Below are 22324 nucleotides of genomic sequence, written 5' to 3' on the forward strand. Positions count from 1 at the left end.
CCTGGGAGGGATCCTGGTGGCACTAACCCTGTGGGTTGGAACCACGTGTGAAGAGCCCCAGGGCTTGTGGAAACAAATTGCTCTGGGTCCCTCTGCCCATTTTAGCCAGTGCTACTTCACTTTTAATGTCTTAGATTTGGGAGTTCTAGGGGCAAGTTTTAATAGTTCTGGTACCTAAAAATTAAAGTCCACTCACAATCCAACAGATAAATTCTACATAATTAAATTGTGACCATTGACATGCAGGTGCTCTTCCTCCCTCTAGCCAGGTCTTGGAACCTGTCATGGGTAAAATCTACAGCATCTTCCTTGACTCAGCCCCTTTGAATGCCAAGAATCTAATAGAACTTTCTTAATTGTTTTCTTCTCATAGAGTTGAATTTAACTCTATGTCAAAGAACCCTTCCCTGCAGTGAGCATTTTTTGTGTAGGTTTGAGCTGAAACATCTTGTCAGGATTTATCATTTGCCTCCCAAATGTCCCCTGTCTCTGTTCTTCACATCTTCAGCTGAGTCTGGGTCAAATAACTTGTTATATTCATGGAAGTTTCTCTTGAGGTTGAAAAATATTTGGGGGGAAAAAAGAATGATAACTTCTTTACTAATAAAGCCAGATCCCAAATTCAAACTAATTTTGAGTGTATTTCTCTGAATGCTTAGGATCTTGACTCAACATGTAAATAAATTTTAAAAGTTAAACAGTAAAACCAAAAAAATTGAATAATAAAAGCATGTTTCAAGGAAGAACTAATCCCAGTGAGTTAGGTTGAATCATTGCAGGGATTGATTGGGTGTCTATACATCCTGTTGGGAAAACTGGGTGTGCATGGTTGGTTGTGTTAATTTGATTATTTGCAGAATTATTCAGAAGGAAATAGTATTCTTCTAGCCAGTAGGTATTAACTACTAAAAAGAGGCCTAGAGACCAGGAGTCACTCAGAGCATTTAAAAGCTGTGTTTTCTGGTTCAGGGTAGAGCTGAGCACAGAGAGCCAGGTCCCCGCCTCTGCAGCCTCCACCAAGGCAGTGCAGGCAGCATCCACCGTTGCAGCTTTGGGAGGCAAGTGTCTGTGATGGCGGCTTTCCTGAAGCAGATTCCCCCTGCCTTCATTTCCTGTATGCAATTTATCCACTAGACTTTTTTGACTTCCTATTAAGAATTCCAGATATTTTAGTAATACTTCACAGCATAGTTTCTACTAGTAGATACCTTGATATTCAGTAAATTAAGTAAGATAACAACTGTTAGATCATGGGACAATACAAATGTGCAGGCACAGTAATCAAATGGACATACATAAAAGCTGAGATGTATAGTGTCACTCTCTGTATTTTGCCCTTTGGCAATTCTACTTTGAGTTTCTTGCAGCCAGCAAATGAGGAATTAATTCAGCACTGTCATTCTGATTGTCTTGCCGCTCTAAGAAAAAGCTGAACATTTTTGTTCAGAAAAATACCCGATAGTGTTTAATAATGAATAGGAATGAAGGTAAGCATGTGAATTTCTGTAATTTGGTGAACATCATTTCAAGTTTCACATGCTTTCCTTTTTTTCCTCCTAGTAACGATTGCCTTATCTTTTGATTTGTATAGAATGTGGCACGTGTGGTGTTCCTAACTCATGGATCATGTATGTGTGAGGGAGGTGGGCACAAGAGCAGTGGCGTGCAGGCCCCATGCTGTTTTATCTGCAGTAGGTCAGGGCACTTTGGCAATCTGTACAGTCACTTCCCTTTGGCTCTCAGCAGCATTCTGGTTTGAATGAGAAATTTCATGGTCTACCTAGCAGGGGAGACCTAGTGTCTGTCCTTGTGGCTTATCCTTTTGGCATCTGATGTGGGAGTGCATCTCTTCTTTCTTGCCTTCTGTGACCCCCAGGTTTTGACTTTCTAGTCTTCTCGACTGGCCCTGATGTTGGTAGTCAGTGCACCCAGATCTCTTTTACTCCCAACCTGTTCTCTTCTCTCAGCCTCCTGCACACCACCTGGATGACCTCACACCTCAGATATTTTGGACCACTGCCTTTATTCTAGTAATGGCCAAATGTGAAATCTCCAGAGAAGCCCAGCCTATCCACTGGCCCAAACCATGTTGTCCAGAGTAACTGACTGGACACCTCTTCCTGGTTCCCCATAGTAACCTAACCCACAACGAATTTGCTGATGCTCAAGCAAAGCTGTTTTTATGAGCTGATGGTTGGAGTTCTTGACATTTTGTGCCTTTAGAAATAAATAATCAACCAGATTATTTTTATAAATTTTTGTATTATGCTTAAAATATTTGCTTTGTTTTGAAATTACAAGATATGATAGCCTGCTATTTGCACACACTTATTTGTGAGCAATATTTTTGTTTGTACATATTCATTATTCCTGAAAACTGAAAAATTAAACTGGATGTGTTTTTTTCTCTTTTGAATATGATATTAAATATATAGGGAGGTAATAGTTGCCCTTTTTATGTTCACTTTTAAGGGATTAGAACTATCTTTATGGCATGTACAAGAATCTTAAGCAGATGAACACAATTTAAGGGTCTCTGAAAGTCAGTGTGAGGCTAGTTTGTAGAATCACTTTCTCCTTTGACTTACACTTTACTGTCAATATCTCCTGTACTGGAGTCACTAAATAGGAGTCCACTATGGGTGTAAATTAAACAGTGGATGACTGAGAATAAACACATTAAAATTCTATAGTGGCAAAACCCCCAATGGGTATCATGCTGTGGAAACCCCGTAGATACACAGAGTAGCCACTGGTCAAATTCAGAGCAGATCCCGGAGGATCTTAAGCCCTTCACTGTTATAGGAGAAAGTATTTAAACACTTGTTTGATTGGTTTTCTTGAAATAAAATTTGAAACAGTGAGCTTGCTGCCCTTAATGACATGCACTCCCCCAAAGCGCCTTATCATACCTCAGAAAGCACTAGCTGAGTCAAATGCTTCCATGGGTCTACTTTTATCCTCATGCTAGTACCACTTAAGTAGTGGAAAGAGAGGAGGAGCCCAGAGAATGCAGACTGAAGAGATGTCCTGTACAGGGGCTGAAGCAACCAGGGAGAAGCCAAGTGTGGCTCCTGTGTCATGAGTGCCATCAATCTCTTCATTGGACCAAAAGCTTCAGCGAAAGCATCAGACATTTGCCATCTCTGCACTACTTTCTCTTTCTTCCTACCTCCTTTATTCCCCTTCTTCTCCACTGGCCTCAGCCCCTGCTTCCCTTTGGTTTAATCATGCATTGGAAGCCAACCGTGTCTCAACCTTGCTGACCTGTTCTCTTCCTCTTTGCGTCTACCTCACAGTCGCCTGCCCTGCGGAGCTCCTCTTTCCTCTGCCTAGGGAAATGGCACTCCCACTCCATCATCCACTGCGGTGATTTGGAAACTGTTAGTCTACCTCACAATTGCTAAGTGCTCAGAGCCTACAATAGTCAAGGGTCCTTCTCATGTGGAATTTATGTTCTAAGAAGAACACAGAACTAAACAATCAGTGAACAAAATAGTGAGCAGGTGTGATGTGAACTTGGGGGCACGGCTTGGCCTGGAGTACTTAGGCAAGTAACTGAGCTACATCTTCCTCCTCCACATCAGTAGCTTCCCTGGTCTCCTTGATTGCTCCTCTTAAACACCTTCGAGATTCTCCACATTCTGCCACACTGAAAATACCCCATATATCTTGTCTCCATCTTTTATTCTCCTTCATCTAGGTTGGGGCAGGAGCATCCAGACTGAGTCCCTGTATTTGATCCCAGCACTAGGAGCAACCCTCCATGTTCCCACCACAGGTTTTTCTAGTCATGCACATTGGAGCATGTTATTTCCTGGCTTAACTTCTTCAGTACCATGGACTACCAAGTCTAAACCCCTGAACGTCGCACAACTTCATAGCTTCTGCCTCTTCACACTGTTCCCATCTTGATATCCAAACTGAGCTTGCAGCCATGCCACACTGCCTGCGGGGTTCAGCATCTGCTTAGAATAGGGAGGCTTTCTCCACTATTTCTTCATTTCCCATCAGATTCTTATTCATCTTTCAAGACCCAGGGTTTCTGTGAGCACTTTCATGATCCCTACCCTAGACCAAGGGAGTTGTCCTTTCTTTCTATGAAGGCATGACTATTTGAATGTGTTATTCAGTTTATATTGTATTTACTACAGTTACCTGTAATGTTAGCGTCTTCAAATAGATTAAAAACCAGTGTTGTAGTTCACATCTGCCTTGCCATTGTAGTAGGTTATCAATATTGTATTTGTTGAATAAATAGTTAAGAAAATAAATGATCTTATACCTAAGTTCCTGGATGGAGCATCCAAGAAATTTGAATTAGTAATGTAAGTAGAATTAACCCTCAGGATGTCTAGAGAGTAGGAGAATAGCCATATTAGATAAATGATAATTTACTAGAAAATTATTTCAACACTGGTTTTGAACTCTACTGAAGAAATCCTTGTTTTGTATACTAGTGTACAGTTTCTATCTTGATAGAGTCCAAATAGTAAATACTCTTCCATCTTTCTTTGATGACTCCATATCTTCCAATGCCCACATCTGTTTTTTGGAAGGGGAATTCTCACTGATAAAGTTCAGTAGTTAATGATAAGGTAGTTATGCTCAAAGAGCATTCATCCTCTGGCTTTATAAGGAGATGTTTGTTTGGGATCCATTTTAAACCCCTGACATTATTTGTCTCCTGTACAGTGCTAGGCACCCACACACCACTCATGTGACTTCCTCAGGCTTGCCAGCCTTCATCCAAGAAGTTCTGCTTCCATCTGATGATGGACTCTTGCTGGGCCTTCCATGACTTTATGACTTGGGGAACACAATAGAACCTAACTCAGAATGGGCCTCTGTGGACTTGTGGCAAATCTGTCAGAACCCAACCCAGTGGGAGTTCTCTGCCACGGCCACTGATATGCCGTGATTGAGTGTCTCTCACTGCCAGGAATGTTTTTCAAAGGCATGTGATTTTGCTTTGGGTTGCATGACCTAGCTGCAGAATCCCAAGGGGCTTTCATTGTGGTTTTCTACTGTAGTTTACCAAGGTTCATCCTCTCTCTCCACCATTGAGTCTCCAGGCTCACACCATCTAGCATTCAAACTGTTTGCAGGGACTGATTTGGTGTCTATATGGTTGTATTGGGAAAACTGGGTAAGCCTTCTCCAGAGCTCTGTGTGCTCCAGACCCTACTCAAATCTGATAGCTTCACACATTACCCAGTATGTGGATTGAAACAGCATTCTTAGAGGTAGGCAGTCATACCTGCCGGCCCAAAGAGGCCTACCAGGCATTCTCCGTGTTTCTTTGTGGGAGAAGATACGAGACAGAACAATTCAGTTTTCACTTTGGAAGAGGTATCTATAGGCCCTGTCCAGAGGACCCTGCACTGAACTGAAGTGACTGTACCTGAATCTTCATAGGCCTGAACTGTGACACCAAACAGCATCCCCCCTCCATTGAAGCATTTTCTCAGGCAACAACTAGACTGTTACCTTGTGCCTAGGACCAAATGCCCACCTCCCCCCCGAGGAGACATGTGGCTCCAGATTGACTCTGCCATTGGGTGCCTGGCCATTGGAGTAAGAGGCATCATGGTAGAGAAGGCCCTTGAAGTCTCCCACCCAGGATGGCAACTAAGGACACAGCAGCCTGAGGAAAAGCAGAGATCAGTGCATCATTGAAGGCTGAGAGGAGCAGGAGGTGGCCCCTCACACGTTTACTTAATTCATCAGACTGGCCCTGAAGAACCCAGATTGATGCTAGAAAATGACTTGTCCTAAGTTGCTGCCCTGATTACAGCTACTGTGGTGGCCCTTCTAGAACAGATTAAATGACCCTAGCAACCTGGTATGTGGCCATGGATTTGATGAATGTTTCTTTTCCATTCTGATTAGAAAAGAAAATCAAATAGTCTACTATTGTATGAGATAGACAACAGGATTCATTTACAGCTTTCCTCTAAGCGGTGGGTCTTCCACCTTCTGTCCTAAAGTACTGGACCAAGCATACACGTGCAGAACATCACCCAAGTCCATGACAATGATGGTACTGTTCTGAGCCACTGGACAAGCTAAGGAGTGACTGGAACTCTGGAGCCTTGGGTATGGCAGCTGTAGAAGATAAGACCCACAAAGACTCAGGGACCTACCACTTCCATCAAGAGTGTAGGGTCCAGTGGTCAGCGTGCTTGGAAGACATACCATTCTTTATTCGTTTTCTAGTCCCAAATTAGTTTTGCTTCTCATTTCTGCATCTGTGTCTGTTTGTCAGTATTTCTCTGGGAGTGTGAAACTTGAACCTGAGCTGGGCATCCTGAGTACACCCTGCACGCAATTGGGTCATTACTTCCCTGTTGGGCTCCGTGCTTGTGCGAATGCAGGCACATCACAGTGTTGGCCCTCCAGCCGCTAGATTCTGGAGTCTCCTGCTCTCCTCCTTGAGCTGTTTGTTGTTATTGTTGTTGTTGAGTTGTTTTACTCCTGGCTACAGGACTTTACATTTCTTCACATTAAATTTAAATTTAGTTTTGTCGCATGTGTATTATGCTTCAAATATTTCAGTCATACAAGATTGTTCTGTATCCACAAATATTAGTAGTTCTGTTTATTGGTTTCAGGTGATATAGACTGAAATATAATCACTATTTTTACAATATAGCATTGTAAATGTACTGAGCCCTGGCTCTATATGTCAGGCACAGTGCTATGTGTTTTACATAGACTATCTCGTTTCCTCTTCAAGCCACTAAGTATCATTGTGCCCATTTTACAGATCAAGACATAAGATTTAAGGAATTCAGGTAACTGTCTAGAACTACCAAAGGTCTGAGATTTTGCCATCTTGGACACTAGTGAGTTGTCTCATAGTAGTCTATGGGTGCCGGCAGGGAGAAACGGCATTTACTCAGACATGGTGACAGCCAGAGGATTGGCGTCTGTGCCTGTCCCCTGACCCTGGCCCCACAGGCTGACAAGAAGAGGCAGTGGGGTGCTGAAAGGAGAAGCTGTGAGCTTGGTAGCCCAGCACTAGACCCTGCGCAGTAAGCTGGCCTTTCTTTACCTAAGTGGAGTATTTTTACTTTAATGGGCAATGTACAAATTTGCCTTGGCTCTGGCTCTGGAATGAGAGAGACACTGTGTCTTCTGAGGCTGTTTGCTTTAGAAACTTTGATGAAAACATGCTCTAGAACTTGGCCACGCCTAGGCTTGCAAAGTATACAGAAACACAAGGGTTCCAGGGAGATTAGCTTCAACAAGTGTAGGGAGGAAGTGCTCCCGGCATGCTGACCCCAGACTGCAGTGCTTTCTCTTTGCTGTGAGATAGTCTTCAGCTTCTCATCTCCTTTTAAGGCCGTTGATGTGCCAGGTGTTGGAGCTGCTGTAGCAGGTATTAGGGTCCTGTACCTAAGGAGCTCAGTGCTTAGGTGAGCACATTTATGAATAGTTTCTTGTAATCCATTAGAGGAGCATACAGCAGGCTGAGTATGTACATAATATCTCTAAAACCTAACGTGACTTTCATGTTAAAACAGTGTACAGTTGGGAAATACGTAAGTATTTTCTTATGGACGTGTCTTGGTCCCATGGCCTTAGAACACAGACATGCGGGTGCAGAGGTACCAGGTGCTTTCTTCCATGCTCGTGGAGGCCTGAGTGGCCCAGCAGCAGTCATACCACTTGTTTTCTCAGTGGGCATTTTTCCTTGCAGGCAGTGCAGTGCTCCTGTTTTCCATCTCAGAGACTTGGTGAGGTATAGTGCCAGCGTCAGAGCCACCTGAGTGGAGGAGACGGTATTTGGGGCTGGAGCAGGGGGCTGCATTGCTGAAATGGAGTGAAAATGCTGAACTGTGGCGTTCCACAGCTGCTACAGTTCCTGAAGTGCCCTGCCCTTTAAGAGCTTGCTCAGCTCTTGAAAATCAGCAGGCATTGCTCTAGCACTGAGCGTCAGCACTTCACCCCAGCCGCTACCAAAGCCAGGGAGGTATGTGGTACAAGTTCCTCTCTAGGATCTGAGTTCTGGGACCCAAGGGAACAGAGGCCCTGCTTTCCTACCAGACCCCCACATTCAGCCCAGCCTGTCTCAGCCTCACACCTGCAGTTGGCATGCTGGAGACCTGAGGCAGGAAGCGGGTTGAGGAGGGAAGGGATGTGAGGCCACTTGCAGCTCATGTGTAGTGCAGTGTGTTTGTGAAAGTCTCAAGAAATGTGGAAACTTGACATTTTATTAAGCATATAAAATGTTTAAGTTTTAGAAAGTAGTAATTGTCTAGTTCTGTAACTAGTGAAAGTATGGGGTGCAGGCACGTGCTCAGGAGCCATGCACTTACCCTGGAGCTCGAAGAAAGGCCTGGAAGCCCCTTCCTTCATGAAGGATCAGGCCTGCCTTCCAGTTTCCTGTGTCCCACAAAGCCCTCACTTCATCAGGCCTACACCTTTATTCTCTTTGGCTGGGAGTTCCAGTGCACAACCAGCTGCCAACCCTTAAGAACCCTAGACACACTTGCTCACTGTAACTCAGCTTCTATGAGAGTTCCTGAGTTCTGATTGCATGCAGGGTTTAAATTTCAACGTGTCCCAGCCACCGTTCCCATCACTTGACACCCTGGGCACAGCTTTGCTCTCGTTTTCCTGCATGGCATCATGGTAGGATGGAATGCATATATGGGTATTACTGATGGATGTATGTGGTATCATGTATAGTGGTCACATATGCTTGCCAGTTTGAGAGCATCCAACTACTTGTAAAGAGTTTTTTAGTGAAAAGGCAAGCTATTGTTGCCTGTTTGGTGAAGCCTTCAAACTCCTTAAAGTATTAATTTTATGGAGGTAGTTTTCATGGTCACACAAGAGCAGACTATGGCTCTGTGTGTTCCTGGCCCCATGATTCATGACTACATGATACCTCATTTGACTTCTATTTTAAATATACATATACTAGAAACTTCTGAAGACTTTAGGTATGTTTTCTGCATAACCCCTGCAACAGAGTGGCACAGAACTATACCTCCTAACACCTCAGATGTCCCTGAGGTCAGCCACATCCCAGCATGCAGGCATACAATCCATGTCCCATATGGTTTCAGACACTCACCAGGTCAGGCCTGGAGCCAGCCTTTGCTCGGGTTTTCCACAGTGCTTCTCAAGGATTCCCTACTGAACTCTCCTCACTCCTCAAAATCAGGCGAGGCATGTAGAGGGAGAACTGCTGATTTACTCACTGTGTTGCACAAACCTCAGGCTCCAAAAGCTGGCAGTTCATATTTGAATTTGCAAGTCAGTTTTTATTCTTTCCAGTCTTTTCAAAATAAGTCTTACCATTTGTCTATTGTTTGTCTTTCTAAAATCAGTTATAAACTGTATTGTCCCAATAAAATATTATTCTCTAGTACTCAAGCAAGCCACAGATATTCTGTGATTTTAAATAGGAGATTCCTGTAGATATTTAGGAAAATGTTCTTATGAAATGTTCTAAGTAAACATTGCAGTATCCACTGGTTAAAAAGAAAATGTTATGTTTTCCACCTGGACCATGGCAGCATCCATGGGCTCCACCTAAGACTAGGTACAGCACCAGGCTGCTCTCCACCAGACACCTGCTGCCACTCATTCTCATCGACCCTGTTTTCTCTCCTTGACTTCTGTGTTAGTCATCTTTGTGTCACTGTAACTGAAATACCTGACAAGAACAACTTAGAGGAGGAAAGATTTATTTTGGCTCAAGAGTCCAGAGTTTCAGTCCATGGTGGGCCAGTTCCATTTCTCTGGGCCCAAGGAGAGGCAGAACATCATGGCAGCAGGGTGTTGTGGGGGGAAGCTGCTCAGGATATGGTGGCCAGGAAACACTGGGAGAGAAGGGGAAGGCACCACAAGGAAGAAGATCCATTCCAAGGGCACATCCCAGTGACCCACCTCCTTCAGCCACACCCACCTGCCCACAGTTACCAGTCAGTCCATTCAAATTAGGATGGGCTAATTAGGTTACAGCCCTCACATTTCACCTTTGAATATTCCTGCATTAACACAGGAGGCTTTAGGGAACACCTCATTTCCAACCATAACAGCTTCATTCTGTGGGGCCCCATCCTACACATGGTTATAAAGTGCCAAAACCAGCTCCTCATGCCAACAAATAGTGGCATTAAAGGGCACACCCGGGCCTCTGGTTCCACTTCTGATGTATTCACTTCACACTCAGGGAGTTTTGATGGCTTTGGGTCTCTTTCCTGTGAAGAGGTCAGGCCTGCTGGGTTGTCACCCACAAGATACTCTGGTCCCCTTTCACAGCAGCTCAGGAGGAAATGGCAGACATTTGCCCAAAACATATGATTCATTTTAAGATGTGGAGGAGAAATCCGCATTGCTCTGAGTGAACACCAGCAGCTGCTGTCATTTGGCTACGAGCAGATGTTAGACCTCTGAAAGCCTTGCGGATAATTAAAATACTAACAGTTAGCGTTTTACCCCAGCTGTAGGTTCTGTTTACTGTAAATTTGATTTTAATGGTGCCTCTGTGCTGTTACTAAGAAGCAGTTTTCTTTTTACCTACATACAAAAGTGTCTGCAATGGAGACAAATATCTGTTTGCCGTCATTTCCTCAGGAAAGACATGAAGATACTAGAATAGGAAGGAAACATGAACATGACTACAAAAGTGAATGTGGTCTTTTCCTAGGGTTTGCCAGAAAAGCAAAAGAGACCCACCCGCCAAGTCTGCCTCAGTAGCCCCTGGAGTCAGCCTAGTCAGAGGCAGGCCCTCCAAGGACAGCGGCAGGGCTTCTTATTTGCATAATTTCAAGGTGTGTATAATGTGTGTACACCTTCTGAAAAATAGGCCTTGTCTCCCAACATTGTGTTATCTGTATTAGGTGTTTACAGACTGTCAGAGGACATTTAGGGGAAGGTCATTGGGCTTCTTAATTTCGTAACTCCCTAATGCAGAAAAGAGTGTCCCTGTGTTGGTTAAGTCTTGATGTCAGAGGAAGCCTTTACCGGGAGCAATAGGGTGTCCTCTCTCTGATAGAGTGTCAAGGTCTTCAGGAGACCTGACGTTCCCCAGCTGTTTTCTAAGCCTCCAGGTTCCCCTGTGCAAAAGTGGGAAGGGCACTCCTGCTGTCACTGTTGTCAGGCTGTTTCACTGATGCTGATACGGGTGACGATGCACTGGAGAAGGGAAGTGTGGTCTCTGAGACTGCATGCTCCCAGGGAGGCTGCAGGGAAAAGAAAGAACATCCACAGCATACCTCCCCCACCCCCAAGCCAAGGTTGATCCTGGCACCCAAAAACGTGTGCCACGTGGGAGATTGGCCTGTGCTGGCACTTGTGGGCCCCTCCGCTCCCCTCCCCTCCCCTCCCCTCCCCTCCGATCCCCTCCTCGGTTTGTTCCAATGGGACTGGAGACACTTGAGCGCTTAAGATGTACTCTTTATGGGTAAATGACAAGATCAGAGCACTTTACAATCTGACTTTAAAGTGCTGCTTACTCACCCTCTGTGAAACTCAACGATGCCATTTCTGTCGTATGAGTCCAGTTTCCAGAGTCAGGTTGATGTGTTCTGACATATCACAGTTAGCTCATTGGCTCCTGCACAGTAGAGAAACAGTTAACTCTGCCCTCCCCTCACCCCCCGAAAGCCTGTGGAGATAACCTTAACAGACACAGCCCTGCCTCGCTGAGTGAGATTTGTGTGCATAGCTCCCATTACTGCTAGATCTTCATGCATGAAAATGATAATATATACCTAAGGGTCTGATATAATACAAAATTTCTTAGGGTTTGTGACTTTAAAGGTAAAATATTGTCTTTTATTCTTTGTCACTCTTCAGTACCCATGGAAATACCCAGGTCCAGGGAGACTATTCTTGGTAAAGTTGGAAACCTGAGCGATTATATATTTCCAACTTGAGATAAAGTTTATTCTTCATTTTTTCTGGGTATCTTAGAGTTCTTTTCTGGGATTATATTTTGGTTATCTTCATTTGCTACTACTGTTAAGAGTAGCGTTGATGTTAATTAAGAAAGCAGGACTGAAATTTGTGGTACTAAATTTGTGACCTGGTTTGTTGTAAATATTCCTTCACTAAAAATTGCATGCCATGCATTAAGAGCTTCTCAGAAACGGTGTGGATTTCAGTTAATTTTTCACAGAAAAGTAATTTCGCCATCTCCTTTTGCAAAACATAGGCCTTCATGAAATTGAGGGCATAACAATGACTTTTTCTGTATAACCCTTCAACATAGCCTTTGTATGGGTATTTGTGGTTTAGGACTGGTTTTTGCCAAAACACCCGTTAATTACTGTTGTGATCTTTCTGACATATGCTTAGACCAGTGAAGGTCAGCTTAGGTTTACCTTGGGTTTAGGATGACCAGAACAAGCCTGCGCTCTGAAACGAGGCTCCCCTCTGCTGTAGCTATCCTGTTTAACAAGCATGTCAAGGGCTAAAAGTTAATTCTTAATTTTGTATCTCAAGTAACCCATTTATTTCTGTTTTCTGTGTGAATTTTAGCAACACTGACCAGAATGTGTTTCCAACCCTGGAAGTAATGGAGAGATATGAGGCATTGACCAACCTGTGTTCTCAAAGGAGGAGTTGCCAGTTAGTTGGTGGGATATGAGGCCAAGAGGTTTCCTGACCCCTGTCAGGATTATTTGCCAGATTGATGATCCCAGACAAGTCTCTGGACTCCATGACAAGGGTTTCCCTCCAGGAGTTTGAGGACCTGGGCAGTGGCAAGGGAAGCTGCCAGAGGTGGGAGGGCCCTGTGGTGACGCCTCTGCCTAGAGATCACCCCATCTTCTGAGCTGGGGTGGAGTGGTGTCCTGCAGATACCAGAGATTATTACGTCTGTAGAATGAGTAAGTCACAGGACAGTTATCGACGTTGGTTTGACCAGCTAAACTATTGGTGACTGCTATTGTAAGAATAATGTATTCCCTGCTTTGAAATTTCTAAAAGGTTATATTTCATTGAATTTTAATTTGTCATTTTTCCTGCTTTCACTTGAGAAACTTATAAGCTTTTGTGACATTAAAATATGGCTCAAATTTATTAGCATAATCTGTTAATATTGTTTCATTTTAATAGACATTAAGTATAATTTCTTAACATTCCTGTTAAAATTACAATTTAAGATTGAAGTTGAGAAAAATTACATGTGGCTTAAGAATCACAGTGTCATGTGTGCCCCAAATTTTTATATGAAAAGTATTATTTTTTGGATTGCTTCATATTCAAGGTGCTTTAATTATTACAGTGAACCAACCCAGAATTTTCAATGTTAGTGACCCTACCAAAATATAAAGTCTAAACTCTGCAGTGTCTGAGATGTAACCAGCAGTGGGTAAACATTTAGTTCAGAAGAGGCTTGGAGATGGAAAATAAGTGCTGGCTCATGGCAACGGAGCGGTTTGCAGAGGATATTAGCACAGGCATTCGTGGGCGTGAGGCGTGTCACCCCACGCCGTGTCTTTTTAATGCCATCTTTATCTGCTACGCGATGCATGAAATCTACTTTCAGTTTTAGAACTGCCAGCAACCTTTGACCCCTTTAGTGCAGACACAATGTGACCTTTCTATTGTCATCAGCTTTCATTCTCCTGAAAATTCTATGAATTTTTATTACAAGTTTTTTTTTAAACCAAGCTGAGGCTTCCACAAATTACTTGCCACAGATGAGATGAAGTTGTTGAAGTGGGTTAGATAAGTTTTACAGCCAGTATGTGTGCTGCCGAGGAGCCCAAGCCTGTGTCCTACAGTGTCATACACCAGTAACTGCTGAGCCTGCTATTGGATAAATACATCATTTTATGGAACATTGATTGTTCTATAAACCCAATGGAGTAAGCTCTATGATCAAACCATTTAGATTGTGTGTAGAGCACAGAAAATGCCATATTCAGGATGGTACTAAAAGTGCCATTTATGTATTTTATGGATGTCATTACAGGGGAAACTTCTCTCTGTAGGCCCTGTTTACTGCAAAATTTTTTAGTCTGTAATGACATTTTTCATTCACAACGTATGCCTTCAAGAGAGGGGGCCCTTGTTTTATTTGTTTCATTCGGGTTTACTGCACAAATTCTGTACATTTTAATTAAATGTAAGCTTAACAAAAGCATAAGGTATTTATTCTGTGGGAAGAAGAGATGGCAGTAAAGAAAGGGGAGCTCACCCCAGGAGGAGGGGTCAGGTGCTCACAGCTCATCCCAGAAGCACCATACAGCGGAGCGGTCGGTCGGAGCCTGTGGGGAGAGCCCCGTCCCCACACCTCACCCACCCTTCTGGCAGGGAGAAGCTGTGCTTTCCATATCTACTTCCAGAGAGGGCTGCAGCTTCATTGTGGAATTCTGGAAAAGGGAGCCTAACTCGAAATCACTTCCCCCAAAACAAGCCCTCAAATACAAAAAAAAAAAAAAAAACCTTTTTATTTCAACCAAATTGTAAACTTTTAATGCATTTAGCTATGAGAAGGCGGGATGGTATCTTTGTACTCGAGGAAGCAAACGAGCACTCAGCTGGAGTTTTCAGGAACAGTCCTGAAGCTGTGTTTTGGCTCCTCTTGCACTGTCTGCCCTACTGGAAACAGATCCAGAACAGGCCTGTTTGGTTAGCTACTGTTAGACTGAAATCTGACATCTTTAAAAAAATGTAAAGTGCAGTACAAATACTGCGCTGGGCTGCTGGAGTATACTCAAGATCTGTGCTCATGTGGAGTCACACCAGGGACTAAGCTGTCCATGATAAAATTTGTACTGTGGTCCTGTTTTCCAAATGCCATCTCCATTTGGCCATTTGCCTTGGTGAGGTTTACAGTTCATATTTACTAGAAAGAGCTCAGAAACGGAAGTCGACGTGCCCAGTAAATTCTTGGTCATAGCCCAGTTGGAATTTAAAGTTGCAGTAGAGATTCACATTCGTTTAAATGACACTTGAACTTCTACATAGCTCCACATTAATTCATTATGGTTGAAATGGAGGAATCTTCAGTGGGTGAATCTTTTTCAATCTGATTGAGGCTGTTACATTTTATAGGTGCTATTTTTCAAAGCAGTACTGACAGCACTCGAAGTTATTAAATTGCTGAATCAAAAGATGGACCTGCACGCACATTTATGAACTGTGATGGACTAGCGGGCCTGTGCTGCCGGAGGTGCAAGCGCTGGTGCCGTTAAGCGTCTTCACAGCCCGGCTGACAGCAGTATTTACCCACGTAGTTTACTTTAATGGTCTGGAGGTGGCCTAACCCACCTCTGGATTCAAATAAATTCAGTAAGTAGTTCAGAGGAGCATAATTATCAGTGCCGCAAGGGATTCAAAGGATCGTTCTGTACCCAAGAGATCTTCCTTCCAGTTGCTGGGGGCAGGGGCTGCCTGGACTCAGCATGTGGCACTTCTCTGAGAGCCCACCTGAGGAGGGGAGCTGGTGCTTTCTTTCCCCTCTGCCCTGGTTTCTCCTGCTGTTTAATCTGATGGTAATGTCCTTTTCTTATGATTAGTTGGGGAGAAGAATGATTTGAAGGCTACCTTCTTGGTTTTTTGTTTTTGTGTCATTATTTCCTTTATTTTCTACAAATTCTGAATAGACTAAAAATGACCTTGAAATTAAAGAATGGGCAGAAACAAATCAAGTGAAGACTATAAAGAAGGCAAGCAGAATATTGCATCCTAGGGAGAGAAGTAGGGACTAGGGGAGAAATTGCAGCAGACTCCAGGGAGAATGTTTAAAGCACATTCGACTAAGAGTAGAGGTCCTGATGGGTGGCAAATTCACCAGGGATGGACCACACCAGGCCCAGCCCAAACTGAAGCATAAATGGAGAAGAATGTGGCATCTCTGTGGAACTCCAATCATGCCAAGCCTTCTCCTTGTAGGCCTTCTAACCTCTTAGAGGAGAGAGAATTGAGGGGGATTAAAGTTCAGAAGATGATTTGAGACCAGGTTGAAATGTATCGACAGTGGCTCAGGCTTTACTTTCTAGGATCCTTGTGCTTTAACCACTCTCATCCTTATCTTCTACACTCTAGTCTTCACCAGGCAATTGGCTGCTCTTCTTTCGTCAACTAGAGCGCGGGGAAGGAGAGGCAGGAAGTTGCTCTGAGCTCAGAGGGTCACTGCCCATGTGAGACGCAGAGGCTTGCACACCACAGCATGCAAACCTGTGGCTGCTACACCACGGATCTGCATTGTGCTCCATCAGCGCTTGCCTGGGAGCTGGAGTTAGTAGCACCCAGCTGTTCTCTGTGCCTTCGAGGGGAGTCAGTGAGAGGAAGCAAGGATGCACTCTAAGTATGGAGTCCTAACTAGACTTAGGGACCTGTGGGTCCCTCCTCTGGAAAGGGTTACTTTACCTTGAGATGTGGTGATCTCTGCCTGGCTTGCCTACTGAGCTCCAGGGGATGCTGCTGTTGCTGCACACACATGGGAGGAGCTCCTAGGAATGGAGCTAACCTAGCCACCCCTTGGTCTTTTCTTGACCTAAGATTCCATGATTCCATAACCTTTCTAAGATTCATGCTATGTTCACACTTTTCAAGAAAGAATGAATGATAATACTTGACATTTAATTCTTGCAAATCCAGGACCACTGTCCTGCATTTTGGGTATGATCCTGGACAGGTCCTCTTGGTGGATACCATTGGCAGCTTCTGCAGTCCCTCTTGCAGTGCTGACCCTGCTGGAAGACAGGCCTCTGCCTGAGGTCTCTGCTCAGAATTAACACAGTGTTGAAAGAAATGGTTTCTTGCAGAACACTGACAAATGTGGTAAGCAAAATTGTTGTCTCTCAGGGATGCCAGTAATAAATAACCAATAGAATTCTTAATCCTGTTTCCCTTTGGTAAGGATAAGGTATACTGTTAAGCAACTGACCCGTATTAAAGAGAGTAAAGTGGAATATCTCAAAAATGTGGTTCTGTTGGTACATGGAATGCTGAACATAGACCATTTCTTTAGGCCATCTCTTATTTGTCAGGAAAGAAGACAATGATAACAAAACAGAAAAATTGAGATTTAAAAAAGAAAACAGAAGCTCTGTTTAAAGAGTCAGTTTCTTTTCCCATGAAAATAAAGCTTATAATTTCCAGTGCCCCTTGCCCTATTGAATTAGGGACTGGTTCAGTTGACCTGGTGGAGGCTGGAGTGTTACTCTGTACCCTTCCTGCAGCACCCCCATCCCTGTGGTCCCTTTCTGGCCTCCTCCCCTGACCCCAGTGCTACTGCCCGTTTTCTTCCTATAGTACAGATGGCAGTTCAGTCCCCACCCAGGTCTGCCAGATGGGTGTTAAGCTCCTGCTCCCATCGCCACTCCAGCCTGTCAGGACCGCTGTCTTCCCAGGTGGACAGCTCACCTGCTTACCTGTGGTATCCAGTTAGGAACCATAGATTGGGAGGACTGGGATGCACCTGCCCTTCCTGGCCCATCACTGCCCAGGCCAGGGGGTTCCCCTGGCTCCGCTTCTCATCCCTATCCCTGGGCTTCCTTCCTTTCCCTCGCGTCTCACAGAGAGTGCAGCTAAGCCACCTCCCCTGTTGCCCCTACCTACAGCCCAAGAGGCTTATTGTGGCATTTCCTAAAGAGGCACAGTGTTTTCACGAAAAGAAATTCAGAAATGACCTGGAAGATCATACATCTGGCCTCCTCTGTAAAAATTCTATACTTTTTCTGCTTAAAATCACTCAGTAGGTTTCTTTTCTCTACAGCCTGCACCCACAGTGTCTTAGCACAGGGCGTGAGGCCTGGTGCAGCCTGACTGCCCATGTACTGTCTAATCTGGAAGCCTGAGCTGCTGACCACAGCAGAGAAGCCTCCCAGGTTGGCTTCTTTCTGGGATGCCCCCTCCTCTCTAACCTCTGCATCTCAGTGAGACCCCATCTCAAAATAATTTTTAAAAGGCAGAGTGTTAAGGAGTGGCTCAGTGGTAGAGCACCTCTCAATTCAATGCCTAGTACCACAAAAAATAAAAGACTGATGTTTTCTTTGATAGATCTTTCCCAAATATTCTATGTTATGGCCTGAGCCTGTAGCCTCTTTGTCTCTGTGCTTTTGCTTGTCACCTTCCGTAGTGTCAAGTCACTCAGCAGGAACATCCCGCCCCACACCAAGAATGTGCTCCCCCAACACCAAGTGCCAGGCTGGACTGGAGTCGGTGGGGCAGTGGGGGTTGCATTCCAGACCTCCCACTCAGGCTTACATTGGCAGGCTGCACATCCACCTTTGTGTGCCCAAGACCCAGCAGAGTGCCAGGCACAGCGCCCAGCCCACAGGGACTTGCCGCAGCCTCCCTGGGCTGTCTTTTCACCAGGCTCACTACCTGAGGTGTAGGAGACACTCAGTGTGTGCTGAATTTCACTTAACAGCTGCGTTTATTGATGCCACATTTGAAAATTTAATCTGGAAGGCTTTCGTTCTTTTTGTTGACTAAACAAATATACTGTACGTAATATTTGGACATTGAAGAAGGATTTTCCTTTGGGTTAGAGGACCCTGCTCTGACTGTTTGCTGAGCTTTACTTAACACCAGTCACTGCATGTGCTATGAGAGACGGGGTGACAGGGAGCAACTGTGCTCCTCCCCAGGAGCTGGAAAGCAAGCACTCCCCTGAGAACTGTGTTCAGACAGTTAATGCAGAAGTGTGAAAAATGCATACAGAACATACAGCTGTTTGCACTCTCAAACCAGTAACATACCTGTAAGTGTCTTTACACATGTGGGCACACAGCCTCATGGCGCTGTTGGTGGGTGCAGCCGTGGGCGCTCCTGCAGAGTGGCCGCTGTGTTTGATTGAGGCTGCAGAGCTCCTGAGGAGCAGCCATCTTGCTTTAAGTCTGAAAGTCCTGATTCTGAGGCTCTAACTGGTCCTGTCTCCCACAGGCATCGTGTCCAAGTCCTACGAGTGCCGTCTGAAGGGACAGGGAGCCACCTTTGTGGAGACAGACAGCCCTTTCACTGCAGCCGCACTGGCAGAGGAGTCTCCTGTCAGAGAGAAGGCCCTCAGGAGCAGCAAGAGGCCTGCCCAGGCCTCCGAGCAGGTCCAGCAAGTCATCATCATCCAGGGCTACGATGGGGAGTTTGCCCTGGATGCCTCTGTGGAAGAGACCGCTGCAGCCACGCTGCAGACGCTGGCAATGGCTGGCCAAGTGGCCAGAGTGGTGCACATCACAGAAGACGGGCAGGTCATTGCCACGAGTCAGAACGGAGCCCACGTGGGCAGCGTGGTGCCAGGGCCCATCATCCCTGAGCAGCTGGCAGACGGAGCCACCCAGGTGGTCGTTGTGGGGGGCTCAGTGGAAGGTCATGGCGTGGATGAGTCCCTCAGTGCAGGGGGCACTGTTATACAGCAGGTGACCAAGCAGGAGATTCTGAGTCTCTGCGAGGCTGGGGCCCCCCCTGCCGATGCCTCCTCAGCCTTAGACGCCTTGCTGTGTGCCGTCACTGAGTTAGGGGAGGTGGAGGGCAGGCCTGGGCATGAGGAGAAGGCCAGACCAGGCCATAAAGACGTGCTGATCCGGCTGCCCAGTCAGGAGGCCTCCCATACCACTGCCGACCCAGAGGCCCCAGAGATCCAGATGTTCCAGGATGCTCAGGAGAGCACAGCAGCCATGGAGGTGCTGACCCAGGTTGTCCGGCCCTCGACCATTGTTGCATCTCAGGAGCGAGCCCAGGTGGCCTTGAAGAAGATGGTCCGAGGAGTCCTGCAGTTTGCTGTGTGTGACACGGCTGCGGCCGGCCAGCTGGTCAAGGATGGTGTCACTCAGGTCATCCTGAACGAGGAGGGCGCTGTCCACATGGTGGCTGGGGAGGGCTCCCAGTTCATCATGCAAGAGGCGGACGCCCATGGCCTGCGGGTGCCAGCTGAGCATGTGGACCTGGTGGAGTCTGATGGGGAAATCTCACAGATCATTGTGACAGAGGAGCTGGTCCAGGCCATGGTCCGGGAGTCAGGCAGCAGCTTCCCCGAGGGCGCTACTCACTACATTGTGACGGAGCTGCCCCCCGGGGAGCAGGAGGATGGCGGCGTGTACTCCCACACTGTGATAGAGACAGCTGGCTCTCAGGAGATCCTGCAGGCTGGGGCTGCGCTTCGTGCTGAGGCTGTGGCCCCAAATGGCACGGAGCAGCTGACAAGCATGGTCATTTACACCCAGGAGGGCACCCCGACAGCCACGGTGATCCAGAGCCAAAGAGAAAGTAGTGAGCTCCAGGAAGCCTGAGGTGGGGCCTTGACGGTGGGCGCAGGGCCAGCGCTGAGGTTGGAAAAGGCCCGCGCTGAGGTTGGTGTGCCCCTGAGCTCCCTCTAACCTTCCGAACACTGGCCACATGGCTCCAGTAAGTGCCACACCTGCTCTCTGCAGGGGTGGTGACAGAGGCCACTAGAAAAGCACTCACAGGCACCCAGCTGGTGCCCTGGAGTAGCTGCAGATCACAGTAGAAGGGCAGGGGCATGCTGTAGGGACAGGGCCTGTGCCTTCCAGCCCTTTGCTCCTGGGCCTCCCCCGCCCCATCCTGCACCAAGGGAAGCAGTTCCTGGTTTCCCCTTCCTGCGTGGGAGGTTGGAAACACCCCTGTCACTGGCTGCCTGGCCTGCAGCTCTGTCCTCACTTCGTTCCTTATGTGTCTGGTTGAAAGTCGCAGCTACAGTGATTACATCCTGCAGCAGCCGCTCCCCACCACCACAACCTTGGTTGGTTTTTTTGTTTTGTTTTCTCCAGTTTTAGGATAATGTATCCCCAGACCAAAGGAAGCCTGTTAGTAGATTTCATGTATAAATTCCCTCTTCAAGCATTTTAGGTGTATCCGTTGCTCTGGTTGCATTCTGCATAACAGAAATCTGATGACTCTGGTTAAGCAAAGCCTTGCTGTTCATGATCAGTTAAAATAGACCTTGGTTAAGAAAGCTGATACTTCTGATTTTGACTTCGTTCCATATCATAAAGTCCATACATGAAATGTATACTTCTGGAAAATATTGTTCATATCAATATTTTGCTTTTTATAACAAATGTTTGTATTAATATCATTTTGCAGGATCTATTTGTGTCAGTATGGAAAAGCTGACATTAAACATTAACAAATAGAAACCATGCCCCGTACCCCTTGCCTGACCAGCATTGTCTGTGTTGAGTTGTGGATTCACTACAACTACTGGGTGCAAGTTCATGTTCCAGTCATTTGTTTCTTGATACTATTGGTCTTGTTTTTTTTTCCAAAATTGTTGTTTTTGTTCTGTTTTCTTTTAAATAAAATGACAGCATTAAAGATAATGATGATGTCTTGCTCTGAGTGACCAGCTGTGGGGCCGCTGTGACAGCTCAGGGGAGTGGCTTGCGGGCAGTTGCTCCTCTCCCCGGCCAGTATACTTCCAGCCAGCACCTTCTGCAGGTCGAGCTCACTACGAACGTGCGGCAGATGGCCCAGGCACTTTCTGCGACAAGATCGTGTTCTCTCATGGTTTGTATCTAGAAATCCTGGAGAATTAACAGGAAAGGAAGCTGGTCCTCCCTTCCTTCTGTCAGTGCAGCGCCACATAGTCTCTGCCTGAGGCCATGGGGCCAGCGCCACTGGGAGGCGAGCCTGCGCCCTGCCTGGCTTCCTCACGCTGCTTTGATTTCGGCCCATTCCAGGGCCACCTCCGTCTACACAGCCACCCCTCCCAAAAAAATGAAAGGTAAAACTTCAGGTCTGACACTGAGATTCATAATTAGCTGAGTGTGACTAGCTCGTGTTTCCTAAAAATGGCAGGGCTACTCGGCTCTTCTTCAACCCTGTCTTGGGCAAACAGTGACAGGATCAGCTCCCGTTGTTATCAGGATAGAGGTGACCTTTACAAAGTGATGGCCCTCTCCAAGCTTCTCATACATGTTAGGAAAGGGGGGGGCGTGTTTTTCAGTGGAAATATTTCTTCTTGATCATTTCTCCTGTTAGCAGCGGCCCTGCGGCCCTGCGGCTCTGATGCTAATGCCTGACTGTGCTTAGTCCTGTGTGGCTAACCTTTCCGCTGCAGTCCAGGGTGTTGACACTGACATGCTGCAGTTTACCGTTTGTGATTTATTTAGGATAAATATGTCTCAGGTGGCATTTAATCCTTCATAAAACCAGTGTAGCCTGCAGTGTCAAACCAGCAATCACGTTGTATGCACAATGAAAAGAGCAGGCCTTTGCATAAAAAGAATTGTTCAGAAGGTGTTTCTAGGCTCAGAAGGATTGCGGAGGCTTCACCAGGCTATTGTATCCTGTAATTACCTGTAGAGTTGGGTTAATGTTACCTCTCCCTTCTCTCTCATTACACAACTACTGGAATGTAAGGGGCTTTAAGAAGCGCATACAC

General features: G+C 45.9%; 1 protein-coding gene across 3 annotated transcripts in view; it reads left to right on the forward strand.

Annotated features, from left to right (window-relative positions):
• Positions 1–21260, forward strand: part of Znf407 (zinc finger protein 407) — a 433003-nt gene extending 411743 nt beyond the window's left edge. For all 3 annotated transcript variants that reach the window (XM_046448589.2, XM_046448588.2, XM_058580688.1), the window contains one exon: positions 18871–21260. In XM_046448589.2, the coding sequence (XP_046304545.1) occupies positions 18871–20210 (1340 nt within the window). In that variant the 3' untranslated portion in view covers positions 20211–21260. The remainder of the gene's footprint in view (positions 1–18870) is intronic.
• The last annotated feature ends 1064 nt before the right edge of the window (positions 21261–22324 follow it).

The sequence above is a fragment of the Marmota monax genome, unplaced genomic scaffold (assembly GCF_021218885.2).
Source record: "Marmota monax isolate L192 unplaced genomic scaffold, Marmota_monax_Labrador192_F-V1.1 WCK01_AAM20220418_F8-fsc00060, whole genome shotgun sequence".
In the NCBI taxonomy this organism is placed as follows: Eukaryota; Metazoa; Chordata; class Mammalia; order Rodentia; family Sciuridae; genus Marmota; species Marmota monax.